Source organism: Saccoglossus kowalevskii, chromosome 12, assembly GCF_978046115.1.
Source record: "Saccoglossus kowalevskii chromosome 12, keSacKowa6.1, whole genome shotgun sequence".
In the NCBI taxonomy this organism is placed as follows: domain Eukaryota; kingdom Metazoa; phylum Hemichordata; class Enteropneusta; family Harrimaniidae; genus Saccoglossus; species Saccoglossus kowalevskii.
Window position 1 is genome coordinate 22,730,344 of NC_140652.1, and position 18,556 is coordinate 22,748,899.

General features: G+C 34.3%; 1 protein-coding gene across 1 annotated transcript in view; it reads right to left on the reverse strand.

The window, feature by feature from the left end:
* LOC100377990 (dynein axonemal heavy chain 1-like) overlaps positions 1-17,300 on the reverse strand; it is an 87,086-nt gene extending 69,786 nt beyond the window's left edge. Inside the window, exons 1-14 of the mRNA XM_085506509.1 lie at positions 17,159-17,300; positions 15,283-15,474; positions 14,175-14,333; positions 13,490-13,868; positions 11,546-11,707; positions 10,277-10,529; positions 9,384-9,541; positions 8,487-8,701; positions 7,548-7,715; positions 6,817-6,947; positions 4,079-4,229; positions 3,460-3,653; positions 1,692-1,917; positions 87-289 (exon numbers count right to left, since the gene is read on the reverse strand). Of these exons, the coding sequence (XP_085362635.1) occupies positions 87-289; positions 1,692-1,917; positions 3,460-3,653; positions 4,079-4,229; positions 6,817-6,947; positions 7,548-7,715; positions 8,487-8,701; positions 9,384-9,541; positions 10,277-10,529; positions 11,546-11,707; positions 13,490-13,868; positions 14,175-14,333; positions 15,283-15,465 (2,582 nt within the window). The 5' untranslated portion in view covers positions 15,466-15,474; positions 17,159-17,300. The remainder of the gene's footprint in view (positions 1-86; positions 290-1,691; positions 1,918-3,459; positions 3,654-4,078; positions 4,230-6,816; positions 6,948-7,547; positions 7,716-8,486; positions 8,702-9,383; positions 9,542-10,276; positions 10,530-11,545; positions 11,708-13,489; positions 13,869-14,174; positions 14,334-15,282; positions 15,475-17,158) is intronic.
* Positions 17,301-18,556: the final 1,256 nt, after the last annotated feature.

The following is an 18,556-nucleotide window of genomic DNA, read 5'->3' on the forward strand; positions in this document are numbered from 1 at the left end:
TATCCATGTTGCCTAGCATTTTATAGTAGATGGTAAAACTGAACAGGTTTTCAAAATTGCAGACAAGACACTTATAACAGGCTTACTTGGAATTGAAGTCATCAGTGGATAAGTTATAATAGAACTCCTCAATCAGATCGTAATCTGACATGGCTTTATCAATGATTTCTTGATGTTCCTTGAGTCTGTCCGGGATTGATTCCATCCACGTTTTCATCTCAGAAAGGTCTTCAATACAGTTGGGTTTCTCGTACAAGCGACGAGAGATGGATTTGAATTCTTCACATGCCTAGATTCGATACACAAAAGTTTGCAACGCAGTGCTACTTTGTTAGTAAAAATCTACAATTCAGAGGTTACTGTTTTATAACATGTTTTAGATAATGTTACAATGCGAGCGCGACTATACGTATGTTTATGTATAGAATCAAGATAATTTACAGTTAGTTACAGTTATACTATATTTTAGTCTTTAAAGTATTTAAAAATAGATAGAAAAGCATATTTGAATATTATCAGCAAAATTAATTTTTATAATATTGTTATTCCTTGGTAGTAAAATCAAAGAAATCAGTGTTATTTTTTAATAGTTTTTTTATAGTTGATGAGAAAGTTTTAAAGTTGCATTGTCAGCAAAATTTATTTGAAAGGTCTCTCAGTGTTAAGTAACTTGGCCAAAAATCAAATCTGAAAGTTACAGCATTCACAAATTACACTGATGGTATTCCCTGTTCAAGTTATTATTTGTTTTTACTACAATCAATCCCATCATGCATTGCTGTCTGAATTTTGCTTTGGTTGTGCAATATACACAACCTAGGGAGTATGTAATATTCCTTAGGCTCAGACACAGTGATAACACCTGCATTCAATTTAGGTGACTTGGTGACACCCTAAGATGCTGAAAAATTAGAACTGAATCCACAAATTTGCTAGTTGACGCGTGATTTGCAAGAAGTTTTTTAAGCGTGTCTTCGGAATACCATAGATATTATTACAGTACATTTATTACTTAACACATCAAGATCTTTGAACAAAATTTTGCAGACAAAACTTTAAAATATTAAAACATTTTAAAATATTTACGTGCATTACTGCTATAATTTTACATTGTACATTTATTAATATGGTGAAGAAATCAATATGGTTAGTATTCAAATTGGATTAATATGGTTTGGAATAAAATTAAATTAATATAGTTAGTGATCAAATAGGGTTAATAAGGTTAGTGATAAAAAAACAATCCATCATACAGAAATGTTCCTTGTTGGGGTTGCAACCAAACTATCAGGTGAATGTGTTGGCATCTACTAAAGCTTTATGCTTGATTCCGTGCAACTACGTCTTTTGTGCGATTCATAAAATTACTATCATTGAATTGAAAAGAACTGAAGAAAATACTAGTAAATGCTGTGCATTGTTAGTAGTTTATCAGAGAGCGCCCTCAAACTTCCATGCACTAAACTACTCTTGTTTTTATCTGAACTAAGAGAAAGTTAATAAATAAATTTTTTAACAGATTTGAATTTGCTGGGAAAAAAAATAACAGATAGTGCAAGATTACCATAACTAGGGAGTATTAAAGTGAACTGTATTTTGTGTTGATAGATATGGTTGCGACCCCCGCAAGGATTATTTCTGTATGATGGATGAATACAGGGGGAAACACGGATGCTGGAGAGATGACTCACATCATCTGCCTGTTTACGTAGTTTCTTAGCGAGTAGTTCAAGGAGGGCATTAGCAAGGCTTTTACGCTTTTTGCTGAGTCCCTGTCGAACATTCTCCGTGTTTATGTGAAATGGTCCCATGACGATACTAGACGGTATACTGTTCTCTAGTTTCTCTTTAGCTGACAAGTGGTCCTCTATTTCCTTCTTGACCTCGGCAGCAGTGTGTTCTTTAGAATCGTAATCCCTATGTAGAAGAGGTAAATAAAATATATGTTGTACAGCATGTTATAATATGTGTCATATGGCATGTGATAATATTTATTAAATTTGATACTGTGGAATAATTTATTTTCGCTGGAATTAATTTTCGCTGAAAAGGCTTTTTGGGCGTTTTGTATGAAATTTATTTTCACTGATTTTTGATGAGTGTAATGTGAAATATAGGAAAAAAAGTATATTCACTGGATTTTATTTTCACGGAATCATCCCTCCAGCGAAAATAGCGAAAATAAATTCCAAGCGAAAATAGCGAAAATAAATTCCAAGCGAAAATAAAGTATTCCACAGTACATGGAGTAAGAACATCACTGGTATTTAACAACCACAATGAAGTGTGGATTGACACTTGTACAGATCGCTGCTACACAAAAAAGTGCTCTTAAAAATTTTATTGGATTTTTGTTAATGTAAGTGATTATTTTTGAGAAGTCATGTATATCATCTAAGAGGCATTTACTACAAATATAAGAGCTAGAAATTATTTTTTTTCTATTTGGCCTCCTAGTTAAATCAAAGTTAAATAAATTGCAAATAATTCAATGGGTTTTATTTTTATGATTAGATCTGTTTATTGCCTGTGCTTTTCTCCAGAAGATTTGGACAAGAATAACCCAATTTTTTGAGTAAAAACTTTACTCAAATTGTGTCTGTTGGTTTCAAAAATTAGGGTTCATTTCCAGAAATATGGAAATATTGGGCAGGAAAGTCTGGTGGTGAAAAGGTAAAAGGATGATGAACAACTATTGATACAATGTATTCTGTTCTTTTTAGTTAATTTAAAACCTTATAGTGAATATCTCTGCAAAATCAAATCTGCTAAAATTCAATACAGTAAAATATTCAAAAGTAAGTTTGCCTTTGATCTTATGATTACTTTAGCAAACACTGGTGTATGATTTACTCAACCTGTGATCACTGACCCCCTAGCTAATATCTGATTATCACAACTACATCACTGACCCCCTAAGTATGTACTCAATAACACAGTTGGAGTGGAATGTTCTTTAGTCATGCAAGCAGATAACGTTACCAAGGGAAGTAGTTCAGTGTAAACAATGACAAATATATAAAAGAAAACATATCACCAAACAAAAAGGTAAATTAATCGACGCCATTTCTGATATATTAATTTTGAAATATTTTTATAATGATAAAATAATGACAAAATGTAAAAAATTTAAAAGTCCATTTTTTTACTGACTTTTAAAAACATCTAAAATTTTTCCATCCCATGCTGCTGAGCAAAATTTTCAAAATACCAACATAAAGAAATATTTTCACTATAGAAACTAGGGTGAAAATCTGCATATTTAGACCAATTTCCATGACATTTCGGGGTATTATTTCTCATAAAATCAGCCGATTGAGACCCTATCGTTTTTGGCAGTATCTTGATGTCATCATTAACCCATGATAATAAAGATATGAGGAAGATGACATATAATCTCCAAACCAATAGCAAATAACAAATTAACCTTATAAATCTGGCAGGCTCTGAAATACTTACTTAGTATACTGATTGACATCCAGGTTCATGAGTTCTAGATGTTTCTCATAAGCTCTGGCATAAGCTTTCATGGGATTCATGGATTTCTTGATAGCGTTACGTATGGCATCTCGTAGATCTTCAACAGGAGGCTCATGCTCCCCTACTGACTCTAGTAGTGGAGTATCAGCCCAAAATATGTCTTCTAATACGTACTGGGAAAGTAGAAGACACATAAATCATATGAGTATTATGATTGGCTAATTTCAAGTCACGTGACTCCTAAATATTTTTAGCAATATATTACACAATACTATGGGTTTCCTTCTGCTGCATTACATTGTATTTTAAAAGTGGTGAGCAAAATAAACCATTTTCTGCTCAAAGAAAATTCCATTGTTATGCGTCAAGTCAAACATAATTACAGGACAAACAAAGGTCACAGCATCGTAGTGGCGTCATCGTTGCCGTCGTCGTCGTCGTCATCATCATCATCCATCATCCATCATCCAATGTGCATGAGATTTAACAATCAAAAAAATTGACAGCTGACCATGAGAGTCAAATCTACAATCTTTCTGACATTTGGTGGATACGATAACCACAGTTTAGCCTGAAGCCATTGACCATAATTGCTTACCTTCTCAAGCTGTGGTACAGTTTGTGTTTTACTAATAGCATTATCAAATAGGTTGATCAGCATGGTCTCAAAGTTATTGAGATTTGTACTGTAATGAGATCCGGCCATGTCCAGAACAAGATCTACCAGGAATAATGGATTCTTCTTGGGCCTGTGATAGATAAGTAAATGAACATGATTTATTGAAATTAACAACTTCCAACTGCAATGTCATATCAATAATACTGTAAATATTACTTGTATGTTAGTTTCTTGTTGAGTGACAAGAAATAAAATCAATTCTTGTATGGGCTAGTCTATAATAACTGTAATTTTATAATAGGATTCACAAACTAGGCTGACAGTGCACCTTGGGCAGTGTAGTCACAGTGGTTGTAACAATACAATCAGTCTTGGAATTTGTTTAAAAAACTATTTTTAATTTTATTTCTTGAAATATGGTAATTTCCCCCAGAATTAGTTAATATTCAAGAAGTCAAAAAGGTATCTTTTTTTTTCTCAAAAATACTGAAGTTTCAATCTTAATATTGTAAACTGCCTGATGAGTTAACAACAAAGTTAGTGATTTTTTTTTTTAATCTATGTTTTGCTCTTTACATATTAATTATTTTTAACCAGCTTTACAGTTTAGTGTGCTATATAAATGTCCATAATAATAATCCATGACCTTAGTTGTCTATAATTTATGTGAGAGTTCTTTTCAAAGATAATATTTAAGATCAACATCTTACTCACAATAAGCTAGGGATGGAAATTTTTTTATTTCATCAGCCATATTTCAACAAGACAGAAAAAACACACCACACAACACATAAATATGCATAAACAAATCACAGCACAAAACTGTCTTGGGGGAAAATTGAGGGATCAAATGCAAGCATAATCATAAGTTAGATAAAATCCACACATTAATGCAAGTAAAACTTGGACCAGTAGTGATTGATGACAAACTGGAAGTGCCATCATGGAGGTGCAGTAAGGTAAGAGGGGAGGGGGCACAAAGAAGGTAATAATTGTCACCTCATTTTCTTGGTCTTTTTATCAAAGACCAAATCAGTCATCCCAGTGCTGTATAATTTGTAAAGTGCAAGCGAAAAATGGAGATAATCACATTAAATAGATTTCCCAAAACAAAATTACCGCGAAACATTTGTTTAAAGTTCCCTATTAGTCTCACTGTGTTCTGTTCGAAACAGGTCCCATGCAATGTACAGTACAGTTCACGCGAAAGCTTTGGCTTCACTTTAGCGTCAGCTTCGCTTCAGCATCGCATCATTATGGCATTGTTGCATGAATGTCGCGACATTAAAAAAATCGGCGGTTATAGCTTCGCTTCATTGTGGCCTCAGTATGGCGACAGTGTGGCATCAGCATTGCTTCATCAAACAAAGAAGTACAGTACTCATTTCGCCCAACCTCTCGCTCGCTTCCACTTTTCAATTGCTCGCTTTTGCGCCAGCTTGTTGAATTTGATCGGACAATTTCCGCTTTATTTTTGACCGTGCAAAAATACTTCACAATACTTTGAAGGTGATGCCATGAGACTGCGATGCTGAGGCCACGGAGATGCCACAAAATAAGCGAGGCGAACACAGCTTCAATTTTCAATGACGCGAAGCTGATGCCAAACTGTACTGTATAAAATGCATATAAAATATAGTGTTTGATATAGAGGATTACCCCATGGTAGTTGAATATGCATTTAGTTCAGAAAAAAACTATAGATCAATCTTGTTTACATACAAAAACAAAGTTTAGAATCTTGTATTTGTTTAATTCTGGGACCATCTATATACAGGTATTGATCATTACAATTTTTATAACGTTTCATTCGAGACACAAACATTTTGGCAACTCCGAAAGATTATTATTAAATGACATAAAAAGCAAATTTTTTGCAAAGACTAATGATTCACCAGTATTTTTACCTCATTGTGAAGACTATTATAAAAGTATTAGCCACATCTGATGGGACAATCTTTGAGACAATTTACATATGTCCCCCTGATGTGCCAATTATTCATTGAGGCATAGATGAGGTGAATAATTGCAACTTGGGAAGACGAATAATGATGTCCTCAAAGATTGCGGCTAAGATTTATTTTGTCATCTCTTTAACTCAAATGTAGATCAAAAATAAACATGAACACAATATTCAGAGAAGAGAAAGTCATAATTCTTTTGAATAACAATTATTGCAACCGCAGAAAGATTTTGTTGTGCCAATGTCCATATAGTTTCCTTCAAAAGGTTCAGAATATTACACTAGCTATGCAATGTAGTTTGCTTAGTAAACAGCTTTACATTTCGTTCTTCAATGCTGTGAACTTGGTCAAAACTCTTGCAGTGCAGTTCTGTAGACAATAAATTCACAAACGAATAATGTAGCCTACCAGTTACATTTAACATGAAACGAACACATGATATTTACAGCCATTCATGTTTACCACACTTGTCAACAATTTTTTAGGCATCTGTACGGCCTAATTTGTCAAATCGAGCAGAATTTAATCAGAAATGACAGCGGCTGCCATATTTGTTTACATATTAAAATTATAACGTGTTCACTTGAAGCAGCAATGGCATCGAGATCAGGAAGACATCAAAAATTGCCTCAAACCACATGAAAACCGTTTGTCCAATGGGAAGACTGATGATAAAAAAGACAACAGTAAATATCGCATGGATGAAGAAAATAGTATCTGATAGAGTGTTGCTGATGAGTTAAAAGCGTTTACCTGTATCGACTTGTCATGACATCACCTTCCCACTGCATATCTTCCTCTAGATTGAGAATCATGTGACATGCGTCCAGGATCATCTGTGTAAAATTAACTAGAGAATCTTGTACCAGATATCTCAAGGAGTCCTATAGAAAGAAATAGATGTCATCAGATAAGTTGCACAATACATGTATATCAGACTACATCGCAATTTCAAATTTTAGTGCATTGTGGGATAGTTTTGTCAGGGTGCATTTGTGATTGGTGGACTTTCGTTTGACTATGGTTTGATTCGGTCAAATCCTACAATTCACTATAATTTTGAATTTTAATATGGTCTATAAAGGAAGTACGGTACTAAAGATAATATACTCTAGAAATAAAAAAATTCACTGAGTTTAAATTCATTGATTTGTGAAGAAAACAATACATTCTATTGTTAACTTTGAATAATTACTGAATTTTAACTAATTTACTGCAATCAGCTATCCGCAAAATTAGGAAATTAACAAAAGGAAAAAATTAGGTCAATACAATATATGGAAGAATATGAAAGCAATTTGAATATTCTAAGAGTTTAAAAAAAACAGACATCATGTCGGTAATATAAACAGCGCTATTTTGATTTTGTTTCATTGGTTGATCAAAGTAAGACAGGATATTCATCTTAACAAATCTTCGCAAATTTGTTTGACTGAAAAGGTTATTGTTTTTGTTTGTGACGAACATGGAAAAAGATTAAATACCTGCATAGAGAACTTGACCATTTCCATAAACTTCTTGAGTTTGGAGATTTGATAGACTTCCCAATTTGTCTCATGTAGATTGAACCATCCTTTTCCTACATCACGTAAACTTGTCCTGATTGCAGCACGTAGAGTTGATATCCAACTGTCCTTTAAGAATAACTGAACCTGCAATCAATTTATAATTATTTATTGAGTGAGTGGACACTTATGACTTTTTTTACGAGTTTCTGCCAAAATGCTATAAAAATAAAAGTAAATAACAGCAAAAAAAAAATTTATAAAATTTCTATCATTAAACCTCAGATGCAAATAGCTGCCGAGATGTTGTTGAGAGAGAGACACAACACTTGTTTTTACACAGCCAATAGTGTTTTATTATCTCCTGCTAATGTGTTCACTGTTTTAAATACAAAAGATCAAGGAACCAGAGGCTGGTCTACTAGTACTTAAATGTAGTTAAACTTGGGGAGTCGTCACTTCCGAATACGACAGATGGCCATAGCGTGCCGTTGTTTACAAACGAGCATCTACCTATGAGTTTTGCGTTTTTAGCGTGCATTGCTTCGGAATTAACTCAAGTGACGACCCTTCCACTTCAAACACTGCTAGTGTAGTAAAGCTAAAAACTTCTTTGGATACATATGATAAGTTTTTTAATTTTTAAAAACCTGCAGACTAAATTGTTTTATATTTTTTTAAATTTCAATTAGACCTTTAACAAATGAGATAAGAGGTCCAATTGTTACAAATTTAATTAATAAATTTCAGCAAAATACATATTAAAGTGTTTAAAATGTTCCACCAATATTTTAAAGGCTAATTGCATCATTTCAGAGTGTAATTTATGAGTCATATGACAAAACACTAAACTGATACATAATTTAATTTAGAATACCAAAATTTAAAAATCAGGATACACTGAGTACCGTAACTCACCTGTGAACTTGCTTGACTCTGCGTCTGTTCAAATTCCTCTAATCTCATGTATTTCATCATAGGAACATGGAATAATGACATGCCACACACTCTGTTGCACTCGGTGCGTACTTTCATCATAGCCACGATGGCTTCCTCTCTCGTCAGCAATGAATTGAAGGCAAAACTGTCGTAGATTTCATCAAATGGGTAGTCTGGTACATCCATGTAATAGCCTTTGAAGAAAATACAATAATGAGTCATAGGAAATATACTAGATGTGTATTCGCATGTAATTGAACACCGTTGCATCAATAAAATTAGCATACATGTACTATCCCTGTGCAATAATATAATACACATTTAGTGTCATTTCACCAATAGTTCCACTTTCAGCACTCTGTCATTTCCCTTTTTTGGATTTTGAATATATGCATATTATAATAATTATATGATCCCACAATATTTTCTTGTGATTACCACTAGAGTTGCATTAATCATCGCCTGGTGCTTGGATTTATACAAAACTTGTTTGGAGGTATTTGAAACCAAAATAATCATTCAACTCTAAGGCCATCGCTGATTGGCTCCTGAGTTGGATGACGATATCAGTTTTATATTTCCAAGAAAGTGTTCCAGGTTCTGTGCCCAATCAGGTGTGCATATGCAAACGTGGTCAAATTTCATTGGCAGATAGCTTAAAGTCATTCCAACGATTGTTAGATGTGGAAGAACAGAATCTTCCCACAGTTTTGTAAAAATTTAAGCCAAACAGCGCAAAACTATGGGAAATTAGATCAGTCCTGTATTATTTCACAAATTGGTGATCGATATACATTTTATGTCATCTTCAGACATTAAATAGCCAATTTGCAAAAAATTATTAAAGTTGTGAAAATATCTGAGACGTTATCTCACCTCTTTCGGGTACTACTTCCACTGCCTGTTCAGGTATAGTAACATATGCAAAAGTTGAGGGGTTCTCAGTCACTGTCTTGTCAAAGGTTATACGATTCATAGCACGGCAATAGTCAGTGTTAACCTCCTTCTCCAAGGTATGAATATTGTCATCCAAACTATAGATGAAAAAACAAAAAACACATCAGTAATATAGTATTATTTCAAGCATGTGGCATTCATCTACTACATTCCACATTTGTTTGAAAATTAATTTGCATCGCAAATGATCAGAAAAACCAGTAGTTGTTATGTGTCCATCATATTCAGTACGAATTCAGTATACAAAACTTGTAAATATACATTAAAATTCAAACTGCTGTGTGATGATTTAACTGCAGATCATACAAATATACAAAGCCACAACCCACAGTGAGTAAGTGCTAACTAGAGACCTGTCTTTCATGGTCACATTCCAGTGACATTCAATAAATGTCCAACATAGTAAAACATGTAAACTGAAAAGCAATCTGCGACTACATGTACTCCAAGTTCCGAGTGGGAAACATATTCAAATACATAATTCATTGGATTTCATTTTCTTGCCTGAAGAAAATATAGAGTTAAATTGCAATATACCCTGTGTATCTTTTTTGGAGATGAGGGCCACTCTCTAAATTTCTGGTATGAACTTTCTGGACTTTTCACAACATCAATGGCAAAATATTTTTCATATTGAAACTGAGATGGTCATAAAAGGTACAACTACTTTGAAATATAAGTTGCAATGTATCATGGGTTCAAATTTCATAAACAAACAATATATTTATATACACATGTTATATACATTACATAGAATCCATGACATTTGAAAGAACAGGATTGTAAATGGAATTATTGACTATCAAACCCACCTTTTATCCTTTGCTAATGCAGGCGCACCTTTTGCCCAGTCTGACATGCGCTTTAAACACTCTGTGTCAAGCTCTCCAACTCCTTCCATCGGCATACAATCTATATACAGATTGTAACGTAGCAATGCTTCGGTGTGTTTTCTGTCTCGGAATGCCTTGGCTACTCGACATGCAAGGTTTGCTGGGTCTTCAGCTGAGAACATGAGGCGTATACGTGGAATCCAGTACTGACTTGTTAGCATCACTCTCTCTCCTACAATAAAGAATTCATTTTATTAATGGATGTCCATTTGAAGAGCATGGTAACTCTTTCAATTATTGCAACTACTGAGTATATTACTGATTATATGTGCAATGAATTAAGGGAAAACAATTTCCATAGATTCCATAAAATATCATTATGTTGGAAACTACAGTATTTTGAACATTTTTACCAATATTAGAATTACATCAATACCATTATCATTTTTTTAGTTCATGTCACTAAACAAGACAAGAGGAGAAACTTGTCCAGCACCACAGAAGAAGAGCATTGTCCAAATCACTCTGTTTTGTGACCGTAATTTAAAATACTCCCATACATATAATATATAAACATGTGTATGATTCTAGTGAGAAGTTGAATGTGTATTTGACCTTGGTAAGACACATAAATCTGATAGGAAGTGCATCTAAAACATGCATATAATCAACCATGCTTTAGCATATAACATGAACTGATGGAATGTTGAATTGCCAAAGAGGGTGTATTGGAATACACACTCACTGAACAGAATGTGCCAAGGTAAAGTGGTGAGGTGATGGCCTAGCAAACAGACGTTGGTTGACGAAGATGGTATACCAGTGGCATAAAACCCATATTAATGATAACATGAGAAAATAGATATGTAATGTTCTATTCCCCATGTATCACCTTATTATGATTATAAAATAATTATGATTATATTATATCAAGTTACATTTACTCTGGGTGCAATAAATCTGAGTACTCCTAATCAGCCAAGCAGTCAGCTGATTGTCTGGCTGGTTTGCAACATGGCCAGCACTTCACTGAATAGTTTGGTGCATGTGAGTCTATAACATGGCCATAAAAAGCAATGTTGCCAACTAGCAAGGCAAATTTGCTGACAGAATGTCTAATATAGGGGTAGTCAGAGATGTTGCACCAACAGTAACACACTAGTAACAATGCTTGACAGGGAGCCAATGTCATGGATCTATCTGTCTGTATGTCAGTCTGATTGTGTAATGAATGCATGTGTGACTTACCATTCTCATTGAGTCCACCATTGATGATAGGTTCACCGTTCTGATCTACAATTCTACCTTCCATATCAACTTTCTGTACTAGAAACAACTGTTCTTCTTTATCGTAATCCAACATACCGACATCAAACCACTCATACTCTATGGATGGGTCTTTTGGATCCACTAAAGATACAAACACAGTTAGAACCAGGGTTATATAACCAGAAAATAAAAAAAGTGGCTGTCTAAAAATGTTATCACCAAAAATATCAGTTGCTCATCTGTAGCTATAAGGTTATAGTTTATTTTTTGTTAAAGGTAATTTACAATGAAAATTGGACAGGTTTGTAAAGATTTTGGCTGCCAAAGGGAATTTTGTACTAGTCTAAGATGTAGAGTACCTGTCTAAAATGATAGGTAGATAGGTTAAAGAGCTGCTTAAATACTATGCTCAGTACTTATTTTATACAGTAAGTGGAAAATTGTGACATTATAGAGTTGTATACAGAATTGTCCATGGCTCAACCATGGAAGTAGACATACACACAATAGGAAAGTAAGTAACGAAAAAGTCATAAGGTTCCACACTAAAATATAAAAGGTGTAATTCTCTAAATTTTGAAAACAACATTTTCATAACAAAAAGTAGCATACTGTAAAAGGGTTAATTAATTATTCACTGGGTTTTAATTTTGCTTATTTCGCTTACTAGAAAATGCGCTAAATTAAAACCCAGTGAATATGTAAAATTGAGCATAGAACACATTATCTAAATGATAAAATAGTGAATTTAAAACTCACTGAATATGCCTGAAATGGTAAATCAGCAAAATTTAAACCCAGTGAAAATTAGTCATATTACAGTACTTTTATATCAAATGGTTTGATTTAATATGAAACCAGAATATCTAAGCCTTTCAGTTTGGTTTGTGAGTGGAATTTTAGCGATACCTAGCTAGTCTGAGATGATATACTGAGAGAGCAGTCAGCTGGATCAACTTTGATAATATTACCAATACTAGTACCAGCGTAGTTGAATTAACATCTGTGATGATGATGTTTACTATTATTTGTTTATAAAAGTTAGACAAATGACTCAATCACATTTTTTGAAATTTAAGTTACTTTTAAGTTTTTTCATTGTCATAGAGAGTTTAATTGTAGTATGAAACAATAAGAACAATTATAGTAAATGGCTAATTAGCCTATCCTCGGGGGCGGACATCCGGGCGTTTTTCACCGCTTGGCAACCCTCGCGGTGAAAACAAAGGCTAAAAACTCGCAGAAAACGATACTTTGGGATGGTTGTTGAGATCCCCCTGAACAATGTAATAAGATTAGCCCTACGTGTGTAACATATATAAATTTGGTTGTTCAGGATTACTTCAAAGTTGAGTTTGTGTCGTTTTCTCGAATTTTCACCGGCTCTTTGACCGGCGTTCCACAGCAGCGCGCACAGAGCCCATAGAAATGCATGTACAGTGGTGCGCGTCTTAGCAACGTGGAACGTCTTGTGACGTAGCTCCGCCCCCAAGGATAGCTGTTTTCTAACATGTAGATTACAAGTGTAGTGTATTTATTGACATACAATCTTTGACAATATATTGATAATTGATATCACAGCAAATTTTGTTCCATCTGATGTAAAACAAACTTCGCACATGTTTAATCTATTTTCTACGAAATTACACATATAAGGACAAAGATCTTTCAACATTATATCAATCAGACATTGGTACACCATGTGTACTACTGTAAAATACTTTATTTTCGCTTGGAATTTATATTCATTATTTTCACTGGAGGAATGATCCAGTGAATATACCTTTTTTTCCTATATTTTGCATTCAACTTGTCGAAAATCAGAGAAAATAAATTCCAAACAAAACACCCATTAAAGTATTTCAGCGAAATTAATTTCAGTTAAAATAAAGTATTTTACAGTATATGACCTATATTACTTACTAGGTTCTGTTGAATCCCATGTCGGTAGTAAAGCTTTACCCGGCACAGGTCTTCGCACTCCATTATCCTGTCCCATTTTAACCCATTCCTCAGGAGTTCTGCAATCAAACTCCACATCATCAAAAATGTGTAGAGGAAGAAACGGCGGGAACGGTGCTGGATCCTCTGATGACGAATTCAAACGTACTTGCTGATGTATAGCGTCAGATTTCGGCATCAAATTAGCCATTTCAATTCCTTCTTTTCGTAATAAATCCACTAAATCTTGTTTTGAAAAATGTCTCTTTTGTCGCTCTATTTCAATTTTTCTTGGTGTGTGACCAGGTGGGACAAAAAAGGGCAGCTGCACTTTGGGTTCGTATGATTTGAGTGGAAAATCCTGGAATACAAACAAAGTGTTTCATTAGATAATTATACACTCTCACCTTTAGATGGAATAATTTAAAAAACATTGTATTTCTATTTTTTTTATAATGTTGCAGTCAAACCTATGTACAATGACAAGGAACTTCTAAAATGGTCTTTATATAGAAAGTGGATTTTTTTTTTTATCGATCACCAACTTATACATTTGATGTACATGTACTGGTAATATTTGTTCCGAAAAACAAAGTTATTTGAGTTGATTGAAAGTTGACTAATAAGTTTGACTTGAGGAAATTAAAAAATGAACATAATAACTTACTGATTTTGTGAGTATCTCTGAAGTGGGACCATAGACTTGTTCTTCCATGTGGTCTTGTATATTTTCTGGTACTTGAAATGTGGAGACCAGCGGAGTGTGGTCTTCAGTGGCAACTACCCAGGATGTGTCTTGCTCAGTTTCTGGTCCGGCCAGAACGTTCTGAGAAGTTAGGACAGACAAAACATAATTTATTAATAATTTAAAATCTTTTTAGCAGTCAGAGTGATATAAAGCCATGTCATATTTTGTCTTATTACCGGTATATCTCATGTGAGACACAATAAAACTCATCATTCACTCAGAGTCAATAATGAAAACTCAGTGACCTTGAGCATCCCCAGCTATTTATGCATGCAACTCCAACGTTTGATTTTTATGTTGCGCTAATTTATTCAATATAATAAAACATATAGTTACCTCAGTATCGGTCAATATGCAGTTTTAATTATCCTCGAAAATTACTGACCTAGACTGAACCTTCGTCAATAATTACCCCTTACATTTAAAACTGAATACTGATTGACATTCTCTTCGGTAACTATTTGTTTAAAATAATACCCCCTGATCGACTAATCTGATTGGTCCTTGCTCGCAATTAGAGATTGTGATATCACAGACTATGATATCATACGCTGTTCGGTGATTAGACAATTTGCAATTTTCGCTTTCATGTTTAATACACAGTGTATTAAACATGAAAGCGAAAATTGCAAATTGTAACATGCCATTTATAATTCTCCCAAATGCAGAGGATATTTCTCCACTGCTTGTGTGAAGATGACTGAATATGTTTTCGAAAATAATTTTATATCAATTATAAAATTATTATAAAACTTTTTCTATGACTTTTTCTAAAATTCAATCTTAAAATAAAACAAACAAATCTGTGACATACTCATTTTTATCTGATCTGATGAGCAAAATGATTAAAAACATTACATGTAGATGTAAATATTTCACCAAAAGAAAATATGTTACAATTTCATACAAGTCAATTGCAATAGTTATTATGGTTAGTCATTTGTTGCTGCTCCATTGAAAAAAATTTAATGTTTGCGATATTGTAACCATAGCTAAAAGTGCAGACAAACATGTAATTAAAACTCACCCCAAGTTCACGTTGTGCATCTCTGTCCAATATATCAGAGTAATATCCTCGTTGCCTGATTTCTGGATAGCGGGGACCATCTCCATTTTGTTTCGGTGTTCCTCCAGGTGTTCTGTTTGATGAGAAACGCCAACCAGCGCTTCCACGTGGTCTGCTACCCGAGGTAGACACCCTGGAATTCATTTTCTCGAACTAAGTAAAAAAAAAAGATTATTAGATGTCATGATATATTTTAAGATGCTTTTATAGAAAAATTTTTTGACAAAAAAATCAAATGCACCATCATTACACTAATCCTACCCTGCTGGTCGTGTACATGTTCAGCATTTTAGAGTGTGTGTGTGTGTGGGAGGGGGGTTTCTATTTCCTTCGATTTATATACCGATAATGAGAGTACTTGTACACAGAAACAAGCAAAGGTAAATTATGTACTGCAATTGATAAATTTACCTTCTTTCCAAATGATTTTCAAAATTTAGTGGTTTTCTGCGTCCTTTCATTTACAACATTTTTGTTGGTCAAAGTTAAAGGCCCAGGTATACTATAAATACGGTCCTAAACAATAGGGATTATTTCCTTGCTTGTCACGCTGTAGTAAACAGCTCCAGCCAAGCCCCGGTAATAGCACATTTTCTCAAACTTACTGGTCGATTATGTCATGCCAAAGTGGATGCATGTGACTATGAATATCACAGCAGTGACTGTATGTAGTATTTATGACAATAAATAGTGTACGAGCTAAGATTTTGGCGGATAAAAGTCAAAAACTCGAACCGGGGAAAGGGACACGCTACTAATCTTGAATAATTAACTACTGTCAATCAAAGTCACGTGATGTTGGACCACTGAAACAGGATGCGTCATAGGCTATGCAAGTGATTAACAACACTCATTAGTATAGTCACACCTTCAATTCACACTTGCCCGAGGCAAGTTAATTGGGCCTTTAAGAGTGAAATACCCTCTGCAGAAGGGTTACAAGGGACTATTCACACCTTACCATAATCCTAACCACTTCAGCATTTTCTAGTGGCCATAGTTGCTATTAGATCATGCTATGGATCCAGCAATGGGAAAATTATTTCATGGTCTATTTATTATGACTTAAAAATTGTAAAAATAAGTTTACCTGACAGACAGACAGACAAATCATAGACAATGACAGTATATATAACAATACCCTATTGTTTGTAACTCAATTAATCATGTTACTGCTGGATTGTACACGTGCCATTTTTGAAAACAAAATTATGAGTCTTTTGATTTCTTTTTAGTTTCAGTCTGATAAGTCAAAAATCAAAGAGAAGAAATGTTTGGAAATACTGGTTACGTCTGCTTTCATGTCTGTATATCTCAAGGTGGATCAGCAGCTGGACTAAATTGGCCATGTAGACAATTGAGCTACCAATAATATTATTATTATTAACTCTCACTGTCACTTGTGATTTTGTCAAGAAACCATCGGGGTAAATTTGAGGAATGATATATGTGTTTTAGTTATTTTATTTGTTTCAATTGTCAGAACATTTCATGATAGCTTGTGTGGAACCATGTAGTTCTTGATGCAGTTGTGGATTGGCCTAATAACGTACACCATGTTACGGCTAAGTGCAACATGGGACCAAATCAGATCTTCTAAAACAGAAGAAACTATACACCAAGTTCATTTCATTACGAATAGTAACTATTGGTGGGTTATTCATACACAAGAGCTAATCAAACGAACGTGTCATGACAAATTTAAGTAATAAGACACCTGGCAGGAAAACGACTACACTGTACACTGGAACTCAACGATGAAGACGAACTCACAAAATCACACGACATTTAGACATATGTAGCATAAAAATACACCAGAGCATGTAGAAAACATTACCTGTAATTATCCTCTCTCCGATCGGATTGTGTTTTTTCGTAAAGCGTATAATGTCAGCGAAATCCCGGCAACGACCCAGTCTCTCTTACAGTACTTGTAAACACAAAAATCCAATATGGCGGACCTGCCTACTCGTATGGTCCTGTTGCCATGGGATACTGGACAGATATACAAACAGTTTTTCATGAACTCGGAAATCGGTGTTCCCTGTTGTAAATAACAAACAATAATCAACTAACGCTGTAATATTGAATGTGAATGAAATAATAAAAATGGAAACCCGTTCTTATAAGTTTGACATTTGCTGCATTTGATAGTCTACCTCCTAAATTGAATGGACGAGTCCAAACCTAAGCAGGGAAACACTGGACTACTGGTGGCGCTATACTAAACGATTTTGTTAGTACAAGTAATAATTATTATTCACCTCGAAAGCATTCAAGTTTCAGACCACAACATTCATAAACTTTTACACATTTAAGAAATATCTGTGCCTTTATTATTAAAAAAAAATGAAAATACAACGTTGCCACACAGCCACTCGTGTTTCACCAGAGTGTGTCACCACGGGTTTCCCAAGGGGCGTGATATACAGACTTCCATGGCGAAGATTGGTAATTTGCTCTAGAATAGGGTGTATATTTTCCTGCATTGAGTCACCTAATCGTGTTTTTGGTAAACGGGGTTTTCATTTTATTGTATATTATTCCAAGTTTTAGTACTTGTTCTTGACAATGTACAAAAGTTGTGGGTTTGTGTTCAAATTCTTACATAGTGGCAGAGAACCGGTCAACACATATAACTCCTAATGCAACAGAGTACGATTTTCTGAGAGTTTGTTTTCGGACCGTTGATGAGCTTGAATGAGAAGATTTAGAACTCCCTGAAGAAAGGCTTCATGAACTTTATTTGTATTCTAGAGTATAGCGGCCATTTTGGCAAACCATTGGTTTCTATAACAGAGATATGTCATATACAAGTACAACACTAGGGATGGGGTGGGGGATGTCAAATTATACCGCTCTCTTGTTCTTCGACAAACATTTCTGATCACGGGTAAATACAAAATGATTTATTTTCGCCTTTATTTCTCGTTTATTATTTGTTATCAATATTTGTCGCGAAGATTCATCGTGTAAACAATTGAAAGCTAATCCCATCGCAGATAAATAATGGCCCATACTTAAAAAATAATTGTAAACAAAGTTCAGGCGAGTTCACCAACACGCGCTCCGTGATAAGAACAATGAACTTATGTACACAAAACGATATTTTCTAATAATCCAATTTTCCAATTCGTAGGGCACTCCATTTTGAAGTTGATTAAGGGAGATGATCACAGTCAGACAAGCGGTTTCCGGCCCGGTATACGCGGAGCTCCGGGTAACTACCATGTCT